The sequence below is a fragment of the Camelus ferus genome, chromosome 16 (genome assembly GCF_009834535.1).
Source record: "Camelus ferus isolate YT-003-E chromosome 16, BCGSAC_Cfer_1.0, whole genome shotgun sequence".
In the NCBI taxonomy this organism is placed as follows: Eukaryota; Metazoa; Chordata; class Mammalia; order Artiodactyla; family Camelidae; genus Camelus; species Camelus ferus.
Genome location: NC_045711.1, coordinates 14,224,825 through 14,240,833, shown reverse-complemented (window position 1 = coordinate 14,240,833; position 16,009 = coordinate 14,224,825). Strand labels below are relative to the sequence as shown.

At 41.7% G+C, this 16,009-nt stretch overlaps 1 protein-coding gene across 1 annotated transcript; it reads left to right on the top strand.

Moving 5' to 3' along the window:
• The first annotated feature begins 9 nt into the window (after window positions 1–9).
• On the top strand, window positions 10–14,719 carry LOC102511874 (protein SCO1 homolog, mitochondrial). The gene is made up of 6 exons (XM_014556439.2): window positions 10–338; window positions 1,969–2,059; window positions 3,986–4,183; window positions 5,055–5,147; window positions 8,814–8,929; window positions 13,809–14,719. Exons 1-6 carry the CDS (start codon window positions 54–56, stop codon window positions 13,941–13,943), a joined length of 918 nt encoding a protein of 305 aa, XP_014411925.2. The 5' UTR covers window positions 10–53; the 3' UTR covers window positions 13,944–14,719.
• The last annotated feature ends 1,290 nt before the right edge of the window (window positions 14,720–16,009 follow it).

Below are 16,009 nucleotides of genomic sequence, written 5' to 3'. Positions count from 1 at the left end.
AACGGCGCCGGAAGCCGAGGGGCGGGTCAGAGGAGGCGCGGTCTCACAAGCTGATGGCGGGGCTGTTGCAGGCTCCCGGCCGGGTCATGCAGCTTCCGAGTCGACAACTTTGGCGTCTCTTGCCTCGGGGACTCGGGGTTTGGGACCCGGGGGAGGGGACCGCGAGGGTTTTCCTGAGGCGACTCTGCGCGCGGCCACAGGAGCCGTGGCGGGCCTCGGGGCTCGCTGGCCGCTACCTGAGGAGCCGGCCCCTCAGCACGGCGATGCCGCCACCGCCGGGGTCGTCGGGACCTGAGGCGAAGGGCAGCAGAGACCCCACACGCCCCTCGCAGCCCGGGGTGAGTGCACACCTGGAGCCCTGCCTTTGCTTGTCGGGTCTGTCAGTCAGCCCTGTGGCCTTCCCATCTCTTCCGGTAGTAACCTCAGAAACCGCTCGACCTGGCCTGAAGTTGTCCTCAATTCCTGTGTCCTCCTGGGTCACAGAATCTCATCCCACGTCTCCCTGGGTTTTAGTTAGCATTGCGCCGAGAAAATAAGTTTCAGGTGTTCTTAAGGACCTCCACCATGAGTTTTCCGTGACTGAGTCAGAGCTTTTTTTTTTTTTTTTGGTGTCAATTGACTCTCCCTTCAGAGGCTTAGTAAATATGTTGCAACTGAGCACAATGTGGGTTGTAGTTCGTGCTGGGCATGCTTTTCCTCTTTAGTTCTAGTTCTGACCTCAAAAGAACTTAGAGCCACTACCCTCTAGTACTAGGTAAGAGAGTTGGTTTTTGGAGCTGGAGGAAAGTTAATGAGGTAAGCCTAGGTAGCGGGCATTTTACTTACCGTGGGATTTGGAAGAGTACAAAGAAGTTGTTGACTGGGGAGGGGGAAGGCCCAGCCTAAAAGTTGAGAGTTATGCTTTATTTGGCAGACTTTCTGAGGACTTCAAGCCGGGGAGGCAGCCTCAGATAACTCTGAGGGACTGCTCCGAAGAGGTAAGGGAGGAGCCACGACATATAGGGAGTTTTGCAACAAAGACCAGGTAGTCAGAACATCAAAAGATTACTGTTAATTAAAACCACTGGCAGGGAGGGTATAGCTCAGTGGTAGAGTGCATGCTCATGTGTGAGGTCCTGGGTTCAATCCCCAGTACCTCTGTTTGAAGAAGAAAAAAAAAAAAAAAAACAATTACCTCCCCCACCAAAAACACAAAGTAGTTAAAGGAAATCAGAGAGCCCTAGTTAATGAACTTAGCACTTTTCTAAGTATGGGAAGATACAAAAGTATGGGCTCATTGAAAGCATTCCATTGATATGCACTTTAGCTATCTATGGCCAGTATCCTGTTCTTTCCCATTCTGAGTCCCCTCAGGGTGCACCATTGCGGGTGGCAGCAGTGGTTGAGGGCTTGGCAGTGGGCAGCCCACTGTCTCCATCTTGAGGTCCCCTGGGCTCACTGTCTCGGGAGGCTGGAGTGGCTGATGTCTTTGCTGATACGGCAAGCAGCATTTTTCATTCACAAAGTAATGATGCAATTTGCAAAAGGTTCCACTTTTAGATCGCTTCTACTTTGGCTTTGTTACTTCCTGAAGCCTAGTTGGGTTAACCTCTCAAATTTATTTGGTTTATTTCTACGTAGTCTCAATATCAGCACAAGCAAGTAATTAACTGGTTTTAAATCAGCCATTCGGATCAGGGTCACACATACTAACAGTCACCGTACTTGAGCTTTGGGTCATTTTTCACTTGAAAAGAAATTGACTTAGGGAACATTTCCTTGGAAATAAGTGCCTTCATGATTGTGTTAGGAGCCCAGATGCCACTGCAGCCACAGAAACTCTCAGTGTTTTCTCATCTCAAACATGAAACATTCTGCCCATTTAACGAGATCAGGGCCTGTGTATGGCTATATTTTAAACTAATGTAATAAATTTAGTATGACTAAATGTTTGCATCATTTTTATTTTTGAAATCTCTGCCCCAGTAGCCTGTTTCCTGGAAGTCTTTAGCCGTCACATTTGCTATTGGAGGAGCTTTACTGGCTGGAATGAAGTACTTCAAGAAAGAAAAGACAGAGAGTAAGTACATATCATCTGGTCAGCTCTGAATCAAATCCTTCCTGCCTATGGACTAGCATCTTTCTGTTGTTGTTCTTAAGCTTTTTAATCTTGAAATAATTTTAGATTTACAGGAGAGTTGTTAAAATGACAGAATTCTCATATATCTTTCTCTTACGTTCCCCTGATGTTAACATCTTATGTAACCACGGCTCATTTATCAAACTTCGAAATTAAAACTCATACAATACTATTCACTAAACTACTAACTTGACTTGGATGTCACCTGTTTTTCCATTGTCTTTTATTTGTTCAGGACAATACTGTCTAACATGAAAAGACGTAGCGTGGACAGATTTGACTGTGGGTAGTGAGAAGTCCAGGGAGTACAAAGATGACTAAGGTGCAGTCCAGCCATTGACGTGCACATGACAGTGAAACAGACACCGAAGTAAAGGATTTCACTCGATGAAGTTCTGCCAGGCCAGAGGGAAATTCACAGTCCTCAGAGGGCCAAAGGAAGGCTCAACGTACTGCAAACCACTGAGTATTAGCGAGGGACAGGCCAGAGGCTGTCCACGGATGATAGAGAGAGATGGGAGAACCTGGCTGGGATGCCAGGAACTGCTCTGGATTACCACTTGAAGTGTTTAGAAATTGTTTACAAGAACTTTATATTTTAGAGACTATTTCAGGACTTCTAAGATTTGTTTTAGAAGTTTCTAGTAAGTCTTTACAAAGTAGAACTTAATGTTTTGAGTCTTTAGAGAGTCTCTTTTGATGCCATTATACAAAAGACAATGTTTAAGTCTAGGGGTGAGAATTCATAGGCTTTAGAACCTTAGGAATATAAGATCCGTATTGATATATAGACGTATTTCTTTTGCGTAACAAGCAGTTCCACAATGAAACAAAACTGACAAACTAGGAAAGTAGTGGTACGGTTCTAGAAAACGCAAGCTTCTTTTGACTTTAGTTTGGGATTTCATCTTCAATTAATAACATTTTGTTGTGTAAGAAATTGTATTATGAAGTAGTATTTAAAAAGTGTACCCAAAGTGCTTCATCATCTCCAAATACTTTATTGTGTGTTTCAGTCATTTCCCTAAAAAGTCTTAGATCCTTTTAGTGGAGGATGGTATTTAGAAGTTAGGATATGAGCTCATTGCTATTGGAGTGTGTCTGCTCCTGGGTCCTTTCAGTGGACAGAGGTAGGAGTCTTCTCCTCGGTCCTCTCAGTGGACAGAGGTAGGAAAGAGATGTCCATTTACAGCTACACTTATTTCTGTTTCTATATATATTGAAGCTGTAAGTTCATACTGTACCTCCCATTTTCCCCAATACCTCATGGTTCATCCTAGTTTTCTCTCTTTCCATTTTTCTAACTCCTTTTCCACTTGTAACTCTCTTATCTCAGTGTATTTATTTATTTGATCAGTCCCCTGTATGTAACTAAGTTTCCATCGCTGCTGTCCTCCCCGGTGCAGCTGCCCTCAGCACACTCAGGCTCAGGCACCCACTGCCAGGCCGCCCGCCTCGCCCACTTGGGCTCAGACATTCTGCTCTGCCGTTCGTTCCCCCTCCCTCCCTCATCGTGGCCACGCCTAATGGCTAAGGACTGAATTGTTCTGGAAGAGGAAGAAATATTTTTACCACTTTCTTTTCTTATAGTCCTTAATATATACAATAGAATTTTATTTTATTTTATTTTATTTTATTTATTTTATTTATTTTATTTTATTATTTTATTTTATTTTAATTTTATTTTATTTTATTGTTGTATACTTATTTTTTTTAAAGGTTTTTTAAGCTTCTTGAAAACTGAAGCTATTTCTTTCACATTTTGTGCCCTCAGTCATTAGTATAGTATGAACCATAGATCAGTCATTTGCATATTGGTGGTTAGATTCACTTTTTTTTTTTTTTTTTGGTGTTTGTCTGTTTAAGAGCTGGAGAAGGAACGGCGGCGAAGCATTGGAAAGCCTTTACTTGGGGGCCCATTTTCCCTCACAACTCATACTGGAGAGCCCAAAACCAATAAGGACTACCTGGGTCAATGGGTATTGATTTATTTTGGTTTCACTCATTGCCCTGATATCTGTCCAGAAGAACTAGAAAAAATGATTCAAGTCGTGGATGAAATAGGTAAGAAAGCCATCTCTTACTATAAAAAGTACATGTTGACTTGATGTCCTTAATGTTACTATGCTTTTCATATTCTTACACTACTGTTAGTTGGAGGGTTGTAATTATTTTGTTTGTGAAAACGTAAGATCTCAGTATTAGATTTGTTAGCTGCTATGATTCCCTGGACTTTATTCTTCGCCAAAGGAAGCTTGGTTTTTGTGTGTGTGGTTTGTTTTTGTTTTTTGTTTTTAGTTATTTATTTATTTATTTATTGGAGGTACTGGGGATTGAACCCAGGACCTCATGCATGTTAAGCATGTGCTCTACCACTGAGTTATATCCCTCCCCACAAAGGAAGGTTGCTTTGATGCTAAATGTTTAAAAACGTCAGTGTGGTCTGGGTCTCCCTTAACTCTGCTTTGTGTCCCTTCCTTTTTGTAGCCTTCCATCACAGACACTGCCATTGCCTTTTCCCCGGTGACTGATGGTTAGACTAGGAAATCTGTGGTATGGTCTATGATGTACATCCTTCCTAAAATGAATTGCTCCAGGAAATTCAGTCCTTAATAGTTTACCTCTCCTTTGAGAAATGGTGGGAGGGAATCCTGCAAACATTGGATTGGATTAGGAGACAAGATATGCGCCTGATATGATTTGAGTAATGCATGTATGCACCGGTGCAGGGATTTGGTAGAATATTTGTCTAATCGCACCACAGATGTGTATGGATCTGCTTTTCCCAGAGGCTGTCCCCTCCCCTGTCATCTGACATCAGTGTTAGATGTCCCTCTGTGTTGCTGTAGGGCACTCCCTCCCTACATGCTACCATAATTGCTATTTGTCTTTTCCCTTGGAATGTGAATGCTGACTAATGAGAGTTTTCTTTCAGATAGTATTCCAACTTTGCCAAACTTAACTCCTCTTTTCATCACAATCGACCCAGAGAGGGACACAAAAGAAGCCATCGCAAATTATGTGAAAGGTGTGTTCGATTAATAATGCTTCACATCTGTTTAGCTCTTAGAGTTTTTGAAAGATCAGCTCATTTGAACCTTGCAATGCCTTGTGAGATAGAGAGAACATGGTACGGTCACCAGTTTTACAGGTGGAGGGTAAGATAAGGCTCAGAATTGTGACTACGGCTGGTAAGTAAATAAATAAGAGGTCTCTCAATTCCTGGTGCAGGGCTCTTTTTAATTTTGTCACAGAGAAAGGGTTGAACTTGGCCTTCATGTATAACAAAGTAAAAGAGCCTTGACTTGAGAAGATGCATTTCTTCTGCCTCCAGCTTAGTACCTCATTCTCTCCTTTGTAAAATTAGGACAGACAGACATATGCCATGAGGGTATGTTCATTGGGAGATTAAAGAAAAATTATTAAATATAAACATATTTTGAACTCAGCACATATATTGCAAATCAGAAATAATAATGATAAACATAATTATTAATGGAAGAATTTCATTTCCTCTCAATGTGCAGTTTAAAACCTTTTAGAAGTTACTTTTAAAAACTAAGTTATGGTCGAATTAAAGGGTGAATATGTAAGTTCTTATGAGCTTGGGCAAGTTGCTTAAATTTCTGTGGATTCAGGTTTCTTCAGCTGAAAAACGTGACAAGAATACAATCTGATCAGACAGGTTTTATACTAGTGTGGGGAGCATGGGTGCTTAAAATTCGGGAGTTTGAATTTTAGTTGTGGCGAAATTGATTTGAGCTACTGGTCAGAAGGACTAATGAATAGTTTTCTATTTATTTTTATTATATGACACCTTCTGATTGCATATCCTCCAAAATTTTGAGTTATTTTAAAATGTGTTTTGAGTAGGACCTGCTGTATCTTTTAATTATTTAACACATGTTGAGAAAGAGTTGACATACAGTAGAGGACATATTTAAAGCGCAGTTTGTTACCTTTTAACACGTGTGTGCACTTGTGAGATGGTCACCACGGTCAGAGAGTGAACATATCCATCACCCCCAGCCAGCTCCTTGTGCCCTTGCTAATCCCTCCCTCATGTCCCTGTCCCGCACCCACCTCCTGTCTCCAGACAGCCACTGGTCTGCTTTCTTTCTATGTAGATTAGTTTGCATTCTCTAGAAGTTTATGTAAATGGAATTATATGATATGTTCCCTTTTTTTTAACGTCTTCCTTCAGCATAATTATGTTGAGATTCACCCATGTTACAGTGTGTCAATAATTCATTCATTTTTACTGCTGAGTAGTATCCCATTGGTGGACGTTGGAGTTATTCCCAGTCTTTGACTATTACCAATAAAGCTACTAAGAGCATATGTACAAGTCTTTGTGTGGACACAGGCTTTCCTTTCTCTTGAGTAAATACGTAGGGGTGGAGTGGCTGAGTCATGTGATAGGTGAATGTTTAACTTTTTAGGAAGCTGACAGACTTTCCCAAAGTGGTCATACATTTTTACGTTCCCACTGGCAGTGTATGAGAGCTCCCACTCCTCCACATTCTTGCCACATTTGATAGGGTCAGCCTTTAATTTCAGCCACTTCAGCAGGTGTTTGGTGGGATCTCATTGTGGTTTTGATACGCATTTCCCTAACGACTTTTAATGTTAAGCATCCTTTCATGCCATTATTTGCCATCTGTTTGTCTTCTTTGGTAAATTGTCTTTTCACATCTTTTGCCCATTTTTATGGGGCTGTTTATTTCATTTTCACTTAACTTATTTGCTTCTTATTTATATTCTTTTTAACATTTTTTATTGATTTATAATAATTTTACAATGTTGTGTCAAATTCCAGTGTAAAATATTTTTATTTATTATTGTATTATTTAATTATCTTGCTTTGGCAGTGAGGGGGGAGGTAATTAGGTTTATTTAGTTTTAGAGGAGATACTGGGGATCTAACACTCATGCATGCTAAACATGCGCTCTACCACTTGAGCTATAACCCCCCCCCCCCGCTTCTTATTTATATTCTTGATACAGTCTTTTATCAGGTGTCTGATTTGCAATATTTCCTCCCAGTCTTTGGCTGGTCATGTCAACCACGTCTCTTGAAGAGCAGTTTCCCGTTGTGATGAAGTTCAGTTTATGAGCTTGTTCTTTTGCGGAAAATTCTTTTGTTTTGTATGTAAAAAATCTTCAACAGGAAAACAGTACCTCACCTGAGGTTACAACAGTTGGTTTTCTCATTGAAGTTGTAGTTTTTAGTATATATGAGCAGAATTTATATCCATGGTTTGCAGGCTTGTCAGAAATTTGGGCAGTAGCATAGTTACTTTTGAAAGCACTAAAAAACAGGTATAACCCATTGGGTGATAAGTGAATTGCAATTTAAATGCATGTCACTGGCAGTTACTTATTATCACACATTAACCAAACCGTAAACACCCGCAAATCCGTACCTGACAGAAATACCACAGCCTTACTGTAGTAATGTTATTTAACAGTGCATACCTGCATGGCTTGATGATGCGATCATTTCTAGTTGTATTTGGAGGGGAGGGAGATTTTAAAATACTCAGTTTTAGAAGAATCACTGCAGTTTCAACAGTGTTTTTAAAAGGTTTGGATGTGCAACTAATGCAGGCTTCATTCGCCTACCCTTCATTTACTCACAGTGGAAAAGAAAGACAAGCTATCTTGCTTTTCCAGTATCTGAGCAGTTTTTCAATTTAGAATGAATTAGTCCAAGGGAATGAAAATAGTCTTTATCTACCCTTGGAAGAAGGTTCTGCTGTTAAATACTGGACTCTCAGCTCGCTAGTCTGATGAACCCAGGTATTCTAAGAGGCTTTCCCCGGCTTACTTACATAAATTCAAAAACTTAGCAGTAAATGCACACTGTGAGATTATTTGCTGGAAAACGAGATACAGGTATTTTGACCTGGTATGAACTAATTGTGAGCAGACTTTTTTCTCCTATGATACAATGGAAAGCTGTACTGCTTAATTCATAATAATATTTTTAAACTTAAGCATATCTCAGAACTACATCTAAGTATTTAAAAACAACTAAATTAACAAAAAATGTGATTTAAATAATTGGAATATATTCCCTCCAGCTCTTCACTAAATAGTCATGAGAGAATTTGATTTACACGTTACAAAGAACTAGCTTTTGGTTTCATTTCCCTTCTCTATTGATGTCGTTTTCAGTTTCATTGATTTCTGCTGTAATTCTTTCCTTCTGTGTACTTCAGATGTTAATTTGCTCTTTTTCTAGATTCACTGATTTTAGATCTTATCTACTATATGCATTCAGTGCTATAAATTTCCCTCTTAAGCACTGTTTTTGCTGCTGTCCACAAATTTTGATAAGGTGTATTTACACTTTTGTTTTATTCAAAATATTTTTAAATTTCTCCTGAGATTCCTTTGACCTGTGTTTACTTAGAAATGTGTTTGATCTCTGTGTGTTTGGGGATCTTCCAGCTATCTTCCTGCTGTTGGTTTCTAACTTACTTCCAGTGTGATCTGTCTTGGTGGATGTGACATGTATTACATGGGAGAATTTTCATTTGTTGTATGTGAATTTCTTCCTTTGAAATGAAGAAATGTTTAGGAAGAAAGTGGAAATAGGGCTGCTTTATAACTGATACTGTTCTTTGAAGTAGGGATGGTTGTTTTGCTTGCTTCTTCTTTTTCACTGTGTTTCTCGTTTTTTATTTAGAGTTTTCTCCCAAACTGATTGGCTTGACTGGCACAAAAGAAGAGATCGATCAAGTGGCCAGAGCATTCAGGGTGTATTACAGCCCTGGCCCCAAGGACGAAGATGAGGACTACATAGTGAGTAAATGCTCAGCTTTCAGCCCCTGGTCCCAGACATTCATGTCTCTTTAAGTGATGACTGGCTTTAAAAATGAAATGAAAATGAAGGATAACCTGAGATTATGGCAAATTCTGTAGGAATTAGGAATGTTTAAAAGAATAGTAGAAGTATATATTTTTTAAAGGGTGATTGTTTAATTTCTATTCACTCTTCCCATGATTTAATTGCCTGTTTTTCTTTTCTGGTGACATGTAAAATTACAGGGCAATATGAAATCAGTGATACATTAGATTTAATAGAATATAGTAAAATCATTTGGGGGCAAAGCTTATTTTAGTTTATAAACATTGTATTGGTTCTGTCTGTCCCAGTGAAGAGGCATAAAAAATATGCTCCCTTTGAGAAGCAGTGTTAGGCCATGAGGAGCTGCATTTTTGTGTTGAATGAGTAAGAATTCTGAAAAGCAAGGGGAAAGAAAGCTATAGGCACATAGACTTTCTATAAGGTTTGTTTTCACATCAGCTGCATGCATTTGCATGATTTTTGTATTCAGTTGCATTTGTAACTGTTATGCTCCGCATAATTCATCATTTAATACATGCTTTTTAATGATGAGGAACAAATTCTGTGAGGTTGAACTTCTGCAGCTCTCATATTAAAGAACCATCTTTACATTCATCAGCACTGCTCTGGAGCCCTGAGCTCCTGCCCAAGCCATCTTGTTCCTCCTCTGGTCAGCAGTTTCACAGTGAAGCACCAACAAAGTGCGTAAGCACCGCCCCTGCCCGCCCCATTTCCTTCTCAGTATGGACGTTTTCTCCTGTCACATGAAGAGGTGACAGTGTGTTTTAGTGTTATTTCAGGTCTTTTCCTCACTGGTGCTCTAGTTTCTGTATAATATTGGTTGGACACAGTGATTAACCATCAGAGCCTTTTCAGCCCCAGAGCTGGTTTTGCAGAAAGAAAGATAGTCAGGACCCTGAGTCGTTGATCCACCGGCTGCTCCCAACCAAGAGTGATGTGCAGAGGGGCGTCTCACAGTGGTGCTTTGTCTCTATGGCCCAGTGTGGTTTCACCATCACCTTTGAACCTGGAGTACACTGTGTGTCCCTATAGCCTTTGGCCTAAATTAAAAGCTAGTTTCTGGTCCCTTTGCCTTAAGCCCATATGGTAATCTTAGTTTCTAGTTCTGGTGCCTCATAGACCTAGGGAAACTTGAATTCATGGGAGAAAAAGATGAGAAAAGTTGGCATTTTTCCTTATGCCCTAAGTTTAAGTAAGTCACTTAAACCCGACTGTCAAAGCAGCAGCTTGAGGAGGAGGGGGACAGAGCAGGGGGGAGCGGTGGCCGAGGGGACAACGTGGGCAAAAAGAGCTTTGCAGACTTTACTCTCTGTATGAAAGAGCGCTGCATTGACTGGTTTTGAGTTTAACTTAGGATACTAGTTACAGCGGTTGGGTTAGTCAGTCTGACCTCCAGTGTTGAATTGTTTACATCCGTGCAGTGGTAAACTAGTAACAGTCCTTAGTCTTATGCTTGTATAGCTCATAATTCTTAATTCAAATTTTACAGATTAGACCAAACAGCCTACAGAACTCAAAGCATTCAGTTAATGTTACAAGAGATACTTTGCTGAAACCAAAGCACTGCTCACCACAGGAATGTGATTTGGGTCAGACTGCTGTCAGATACCCAGCTCTTCAACTGCCCCTCATGGTTTTTTATTTGAAATACTTGGAAACCTTTGATTGTGTAGCCTGCCTGGACTGGTTGGTCCTGACTTAGTAAGAGTATATCATTTTCTCGTCTGACCATAACCAGTAAAGTATAGATAGGTGCCAGTGAGCTCATTAACATAAATCACAGGTTTGGGTGCTGGGATTTGTACTGAAAGGTAGTCATGCAGATAATCCAGAATATGGATATTAATTTTTTTAATCTTAAAAATTAAAATGCAAATACTTAAGTCTTATGGAGACTTCTTAGACCCTCTAGAACACATCCCAGGCCCCATTTTGAGAAATTACTGGTCTACTGCTATGACAATGTGTTGTTTCGATAAGAATCAGTGAGTTCATTCCTATACATTTCCTAAATCAACCAATAGAGGGAGACACTCTCCAGCTTCTTGGGTTTTTCAGTAGTATGACTTATGTCCCTCTAGGTCACAGATTTTCATCCACAAGATGGTATGGAAACTTAAGATTTAAGGACACGTAGGGAATGAAGGAGTGCCTTAAAGACTGAGATGTAAAGGAATGAGGTTTTCTCAATCTCAAACAAAAGCAACGAAGATGAGCATCTAGCCTTGAATGCTAGTGGAATCCACAGACCAGCGTGTGGGTAACCCGGGCGTGCCAGACTGTTAGGATTCTGCTGAAAGTTAACTGTGCACATCATTGCATTATATGTATAATATTACAGTTTTGTGTTAATAAGGAAATACTTTTGCAAAAGAGTACAAATAGTTCTGAAACCTACAAAAAGATGTTCAGTTTTAGTCATAAAAGAAATGTGAATTGTATAATGTGATGGCCAATTTTTTCACCTGTTAGATCAGAAAGGCCAAAAGTTAGAAATACATTGTCAAAATCAAATTTGGGAAAAGAGAAAACTCTACAGCATTGGAGTGAATTTGGGACAGCTGGCACTTTCACGCACTGTGGTGGGAGTTAAACTGATAGGCCTTCTTCAGAGGGCGGCTTGTCAGCATCATCGATATTTAGAGTGGAATGCTTTTTAGGTTGGAGACCCCGCTTTTTAGAATTTATCCTACAGATATAACCTGCAGCATTGTTTGTAAAAAGACTGAAAACCAAGCAACCATTTTTTTAAAGGCCGCTGTATATGTACTGATAGAGAACAATGCCTAGTGTGTTGCTAAGTGAGAAAACAAGTATGGTGTGTTGTTCCTTCTGTGTAAAAAGAAGTAGGTGCAGGGTGCAGGGTGCAGACATGCTGATATATGTGGGAGCGGGGTTCTTTGGAGGAATACAGAAGGGACTGGTAGCAGTGGTTCCCTTTGAGAACTGGGGGACTCGGAGTCCGGAAGGAGTGGAAGACTCATCGTCTGTGTACCCTGGATGTTCCTCTGTTCTTAGTTATGTGCATACATTACCTTCCCCAAAGGCAAAAATTACATCTGGATGTATGTGTACAAACTTGCACGGTAGAAACAGTGTCTCATGGCTCTCCAGCGTTCCTGACAGAGATGGTGGCAATGCGGTGATGTGAAAAGTTTGTGGACTTTGCAGTGGGGCAGGTCTAGGGTCGGAGCTTGCTCTGGCACTGACTAATTACATAACTTGCCCTTGAGCCTGTTTTGTCATTTGAAGGGGAGTACAGTACCCGTGTCCTGGGTTAAGGTAACACGTGAAAGAGCTTGTCAGCCCACGCTAGTTTCCCTTTCCTGTTCCGGGGATTGCTAGAACTTTGCATTAGAAACAGGTGGTGGTCTGCTCTGCCCACAACCCAAGTGGACACTGAGACATGACCACTGACTAGGCTGACAGATACAGGTAGAACAGTATTATGTATTAGAAAGTAATTTATACGAAGAACACTCATAAGTCCAGCACACACTGAAATTCTGGGTTTTGAAGGGGAGAGAGAACAGATAATAGAAAGAATAGAAAAAGGAAGAAATTGGGAGAGAGGAAGGTGTAAGCTACGAAGTAAGTCTTGATGAGACATCTGGAGACCTGATTCCAACTCTGTGTCAGACGACTGCAGAAATGCAGGTCCCCGTCCTCCTCCCTCAGTGAATTATTCTAAGACATGCGAAATCCCCAGCTGTCTGAGCCCTTTGGGTACACATTCTTTCCTTATGTGAGGAGGCAAGTGGCTCTTTGCATTTGCTGCCTCTTCGTGAATGGGTGTATAAAAGCACGATAACCTCACAGACATATCAAGTGTATTCGAGTATGCTTGGGGATGTCTCCAGTTTGGTATGTGTGATCACATTCCTGTCTCTCTGTCTTGCCAAGTAGCAATCAAGCCTGGAATGAATTCCAAGGATTCCAAGTGCCAAGTCTTCTGCTCATTTAAAATTGGATTTGTAGAAGCTTGTAACTAAAAAAAGTCAATGTCTGATCTAAACTTTAGGTAGAGCTAGCAACATTTTAAGAACTTTGCCAGGAAAATGGTTAATGGATTTAAGGTGACTCCTAGGAGGTGGAGCGTTTATGACTTCTGAGGAACTTCCGTGTGATTTGCTTCAGGTTCGACTTTTCAAAGTAGTTTAAATATTCCCCAGGGAGAACACTCATTTCCGTGTTTCCATTTGATATCAGGACTAAGTACTGTATTAGAAGATATATATATAGTGGTTAGTTTTCTGGCTTCCTTCTCATAAAACATGGTAAGCAGAATTTAGTCAGTAATGATTGATAACCAGTTCTTCTTAAAACATTAAAGAATATACCCAAGAACTTAATTAAAGTAATTTCTCACCAGCACTTTTAGTTCCATGTGATATCGCTATCTCTCTGTAACACGGTTAAGGGGTCAGATGAAATGTTCCACTCCTTCCCAAGCAGGCATTGCTGTTCCACGGGCACTGGCGGTTCTGTGAAGACCAGCCCCAGCCGTTTCTTAGACGTGTGTTCTTTTCTCAGAAATTGTGTGAATGAGTATGTTAAGGGTCGAACCAAAAGAATTCCAGGTTCTAGCTAACGTGTCAAGCAAGAGTTAGGGGCAGATTTTGGTAACACCGAAGGTAACGTGTCACTGTGAATTTACTGTAAAAGGCTTAGGCCCATTCGGTAAATTGATGCTACAGAGGTTACTTCCCCATTCACATGAAGCCTCTTATCCTGCAGCGTTTCTTCAGTAAAATAAGCAACTTGTTCTGGTGATCTTTTTATCATCCCCCCTCCCCCACCTTTTCTCTGCAGGTGGATCATACAATCATCATGTACTTGATTGGACCAGACGGTGAGTTTCTAGATTATTTCGGCCAGAACAAGAAGAATGCAGAGATCGCTGGTTCAATTGCTGCGTGCATGAGGGAACACAGGAGAAAGAGCTAGTGGCCAGGGCGGTGCGGCTGCGCAGGGTTCTCCTGCTAACGAGGAAGGAAGCTCTGTCTCCATCCCGGAGCCGGTATATACACACTTACACATGCAGCCTATTGAGTGGCCTTCGTACCACGAGAACAGCTGAGTTTTGGACAGGGTGTGTTACCCTTGGGTTCAGCCAGGATGGATTCTTAGAACTGTAAAGATTAGAACCAAAAGTCTCCCAAAAAGTCACCTTGAGACCAGAGGACCAAGTTACCATGAAGCCAGTGGAATGGACCTCGGGGAAGGACCCAGCCAGAAAAGGCACAGCCAGCACGTTTCCCCATGAGAACAGAGCCCTCTGATCGGCGTAGCTTCCTCTCCCGTGTCTTGGACCCTTGCTCAGAAAGGCTGTACTGCGTTCCCAGGAAGAGCATCACTTCCACAGCGCCCTTGCTTTCCTTTTTGAGTTCCTGGTGGTTGATAACAATCAGTTTAGGCTTTCTGACATTCGTAACCAATCTTTGCACTTGAAAGCACAAGTATGGTCTTCCCTGTTAATGAATCATTGTGTTCCCCTGTCAGCAGGTGCTGATTTTACTAGTGGAGAGGATGTTGTTGGGCTGAACCATTAAATAAGTTTCCTTAGGGATCTTTCATTTGATTTTTATCTAAATCCTGTGCCAGGCTTTCAGGGACCTGCCAGTGGACATGAGAGGATGTTGATCATGTGATACAGGGTACTTTCCTGCCTATGCAGGATTGCGTTGGGTCTGAAATAAAAATGTGCTCAGTTTTGCAGCTTGGACGAGTGTGACCTTTCTCTTGGGTGCAAAAATGGCAGTACACGGCTTTCAGGGGCTGAGACCCCCAGACTTGAGGGGACAGGTAGGTGGGTGCTTGTTAAAGTGCAGGTTCCCAGGCCCTGAGATGGAGAAGGACACAGAGACCTGACTCACACCTGACGCCCCAGGGGCCTCTGTTGCAGCGGCCTGGGGACCGGGGTCAGGAAGTTGTTTTGTGGGGGACAGGTTTCAGTTAGGGTGAGTGGGGACCCAGCTCATTTTCCAGCACATGGATCCGTAAAGTGCTGGGCACACAGCCATTCAGGAAGACGCTGGCTTTTGTTTCTGAACTTAACTTCCCTGGTGTCTGGGCTTGATGCGGATCACCGTTCTCCTTAAAGCTGCTGCAGAGCCCTCTGGAAGTGTCGGCACATCCTGACAGGTGTGGCCCCCCCCAGCAGACAACAGGCGTGTCAGCTGTGTTCTCCAGACTCATGACACAGGGCTGTCTTTTGGGTTTTAAATTCTCTTTTCAATATTTATGTTAAACCGACTATAGATATTTATGTCGAAGTATGTGAAAAAGAACCATCTTAAACTAGTGTTTATGGGCTGAGTTATATCCCCTGAGTGTCTAAGTCCTAGCTCCCAGCGCCTCAGAAAGTGACTGCGTTTGGGGATAGGGTCTCTAAAAAGGTGAGGAAGTTAAAATGAGGCCTTTAGCGTGGGCCCTGATCTTAGGAGGAAAGATTGGGACACAGGCAGAGGGAAGAGCATGTGAAGACAAGGGCCTGCAGAAGAAACAAGCCCTGCCCACACCTCGATCTCGGACTGGGAGACAATAAACATCTGTCACTGAAGCCCCGGGGCTGTGGTGCTTGGTTCCAGCGCCCCAGCAAGCTCATCCAGTGCTGTTCTCCTTTTGGATTCCTTAATAAAAAACTCCAAGATTTAGTTTATATTAACTTCAACTCAGAAGTAGTTGGCTTGGAATGACTTTTCTAGGAACCTTGTCAAGAAGGTGAGGGACTTAGTGGTAAGACTAGTCTCATATAACAAAGAAGATCCTCAGTATCTAAAATGCCAGACATTTAAAAAGATGGTCTGTTTTAAGCCACAGGACGTTTGTGTGGATCACTGCTGCAGCTTGCTCCAGAGCAGATTCTGTCTTCATTCTCAGCTGTCGCAGGTTGGAGCTTGTGTAATGGTCCAGAAAAGGAACAGAAGCTTTTGAAGGATCCTTTTGTTCTTCATTCCAGTGTCAAGTTTAAAGGCGTAGAAGTATGGAAAATGACCTCAGAGATGATGTCC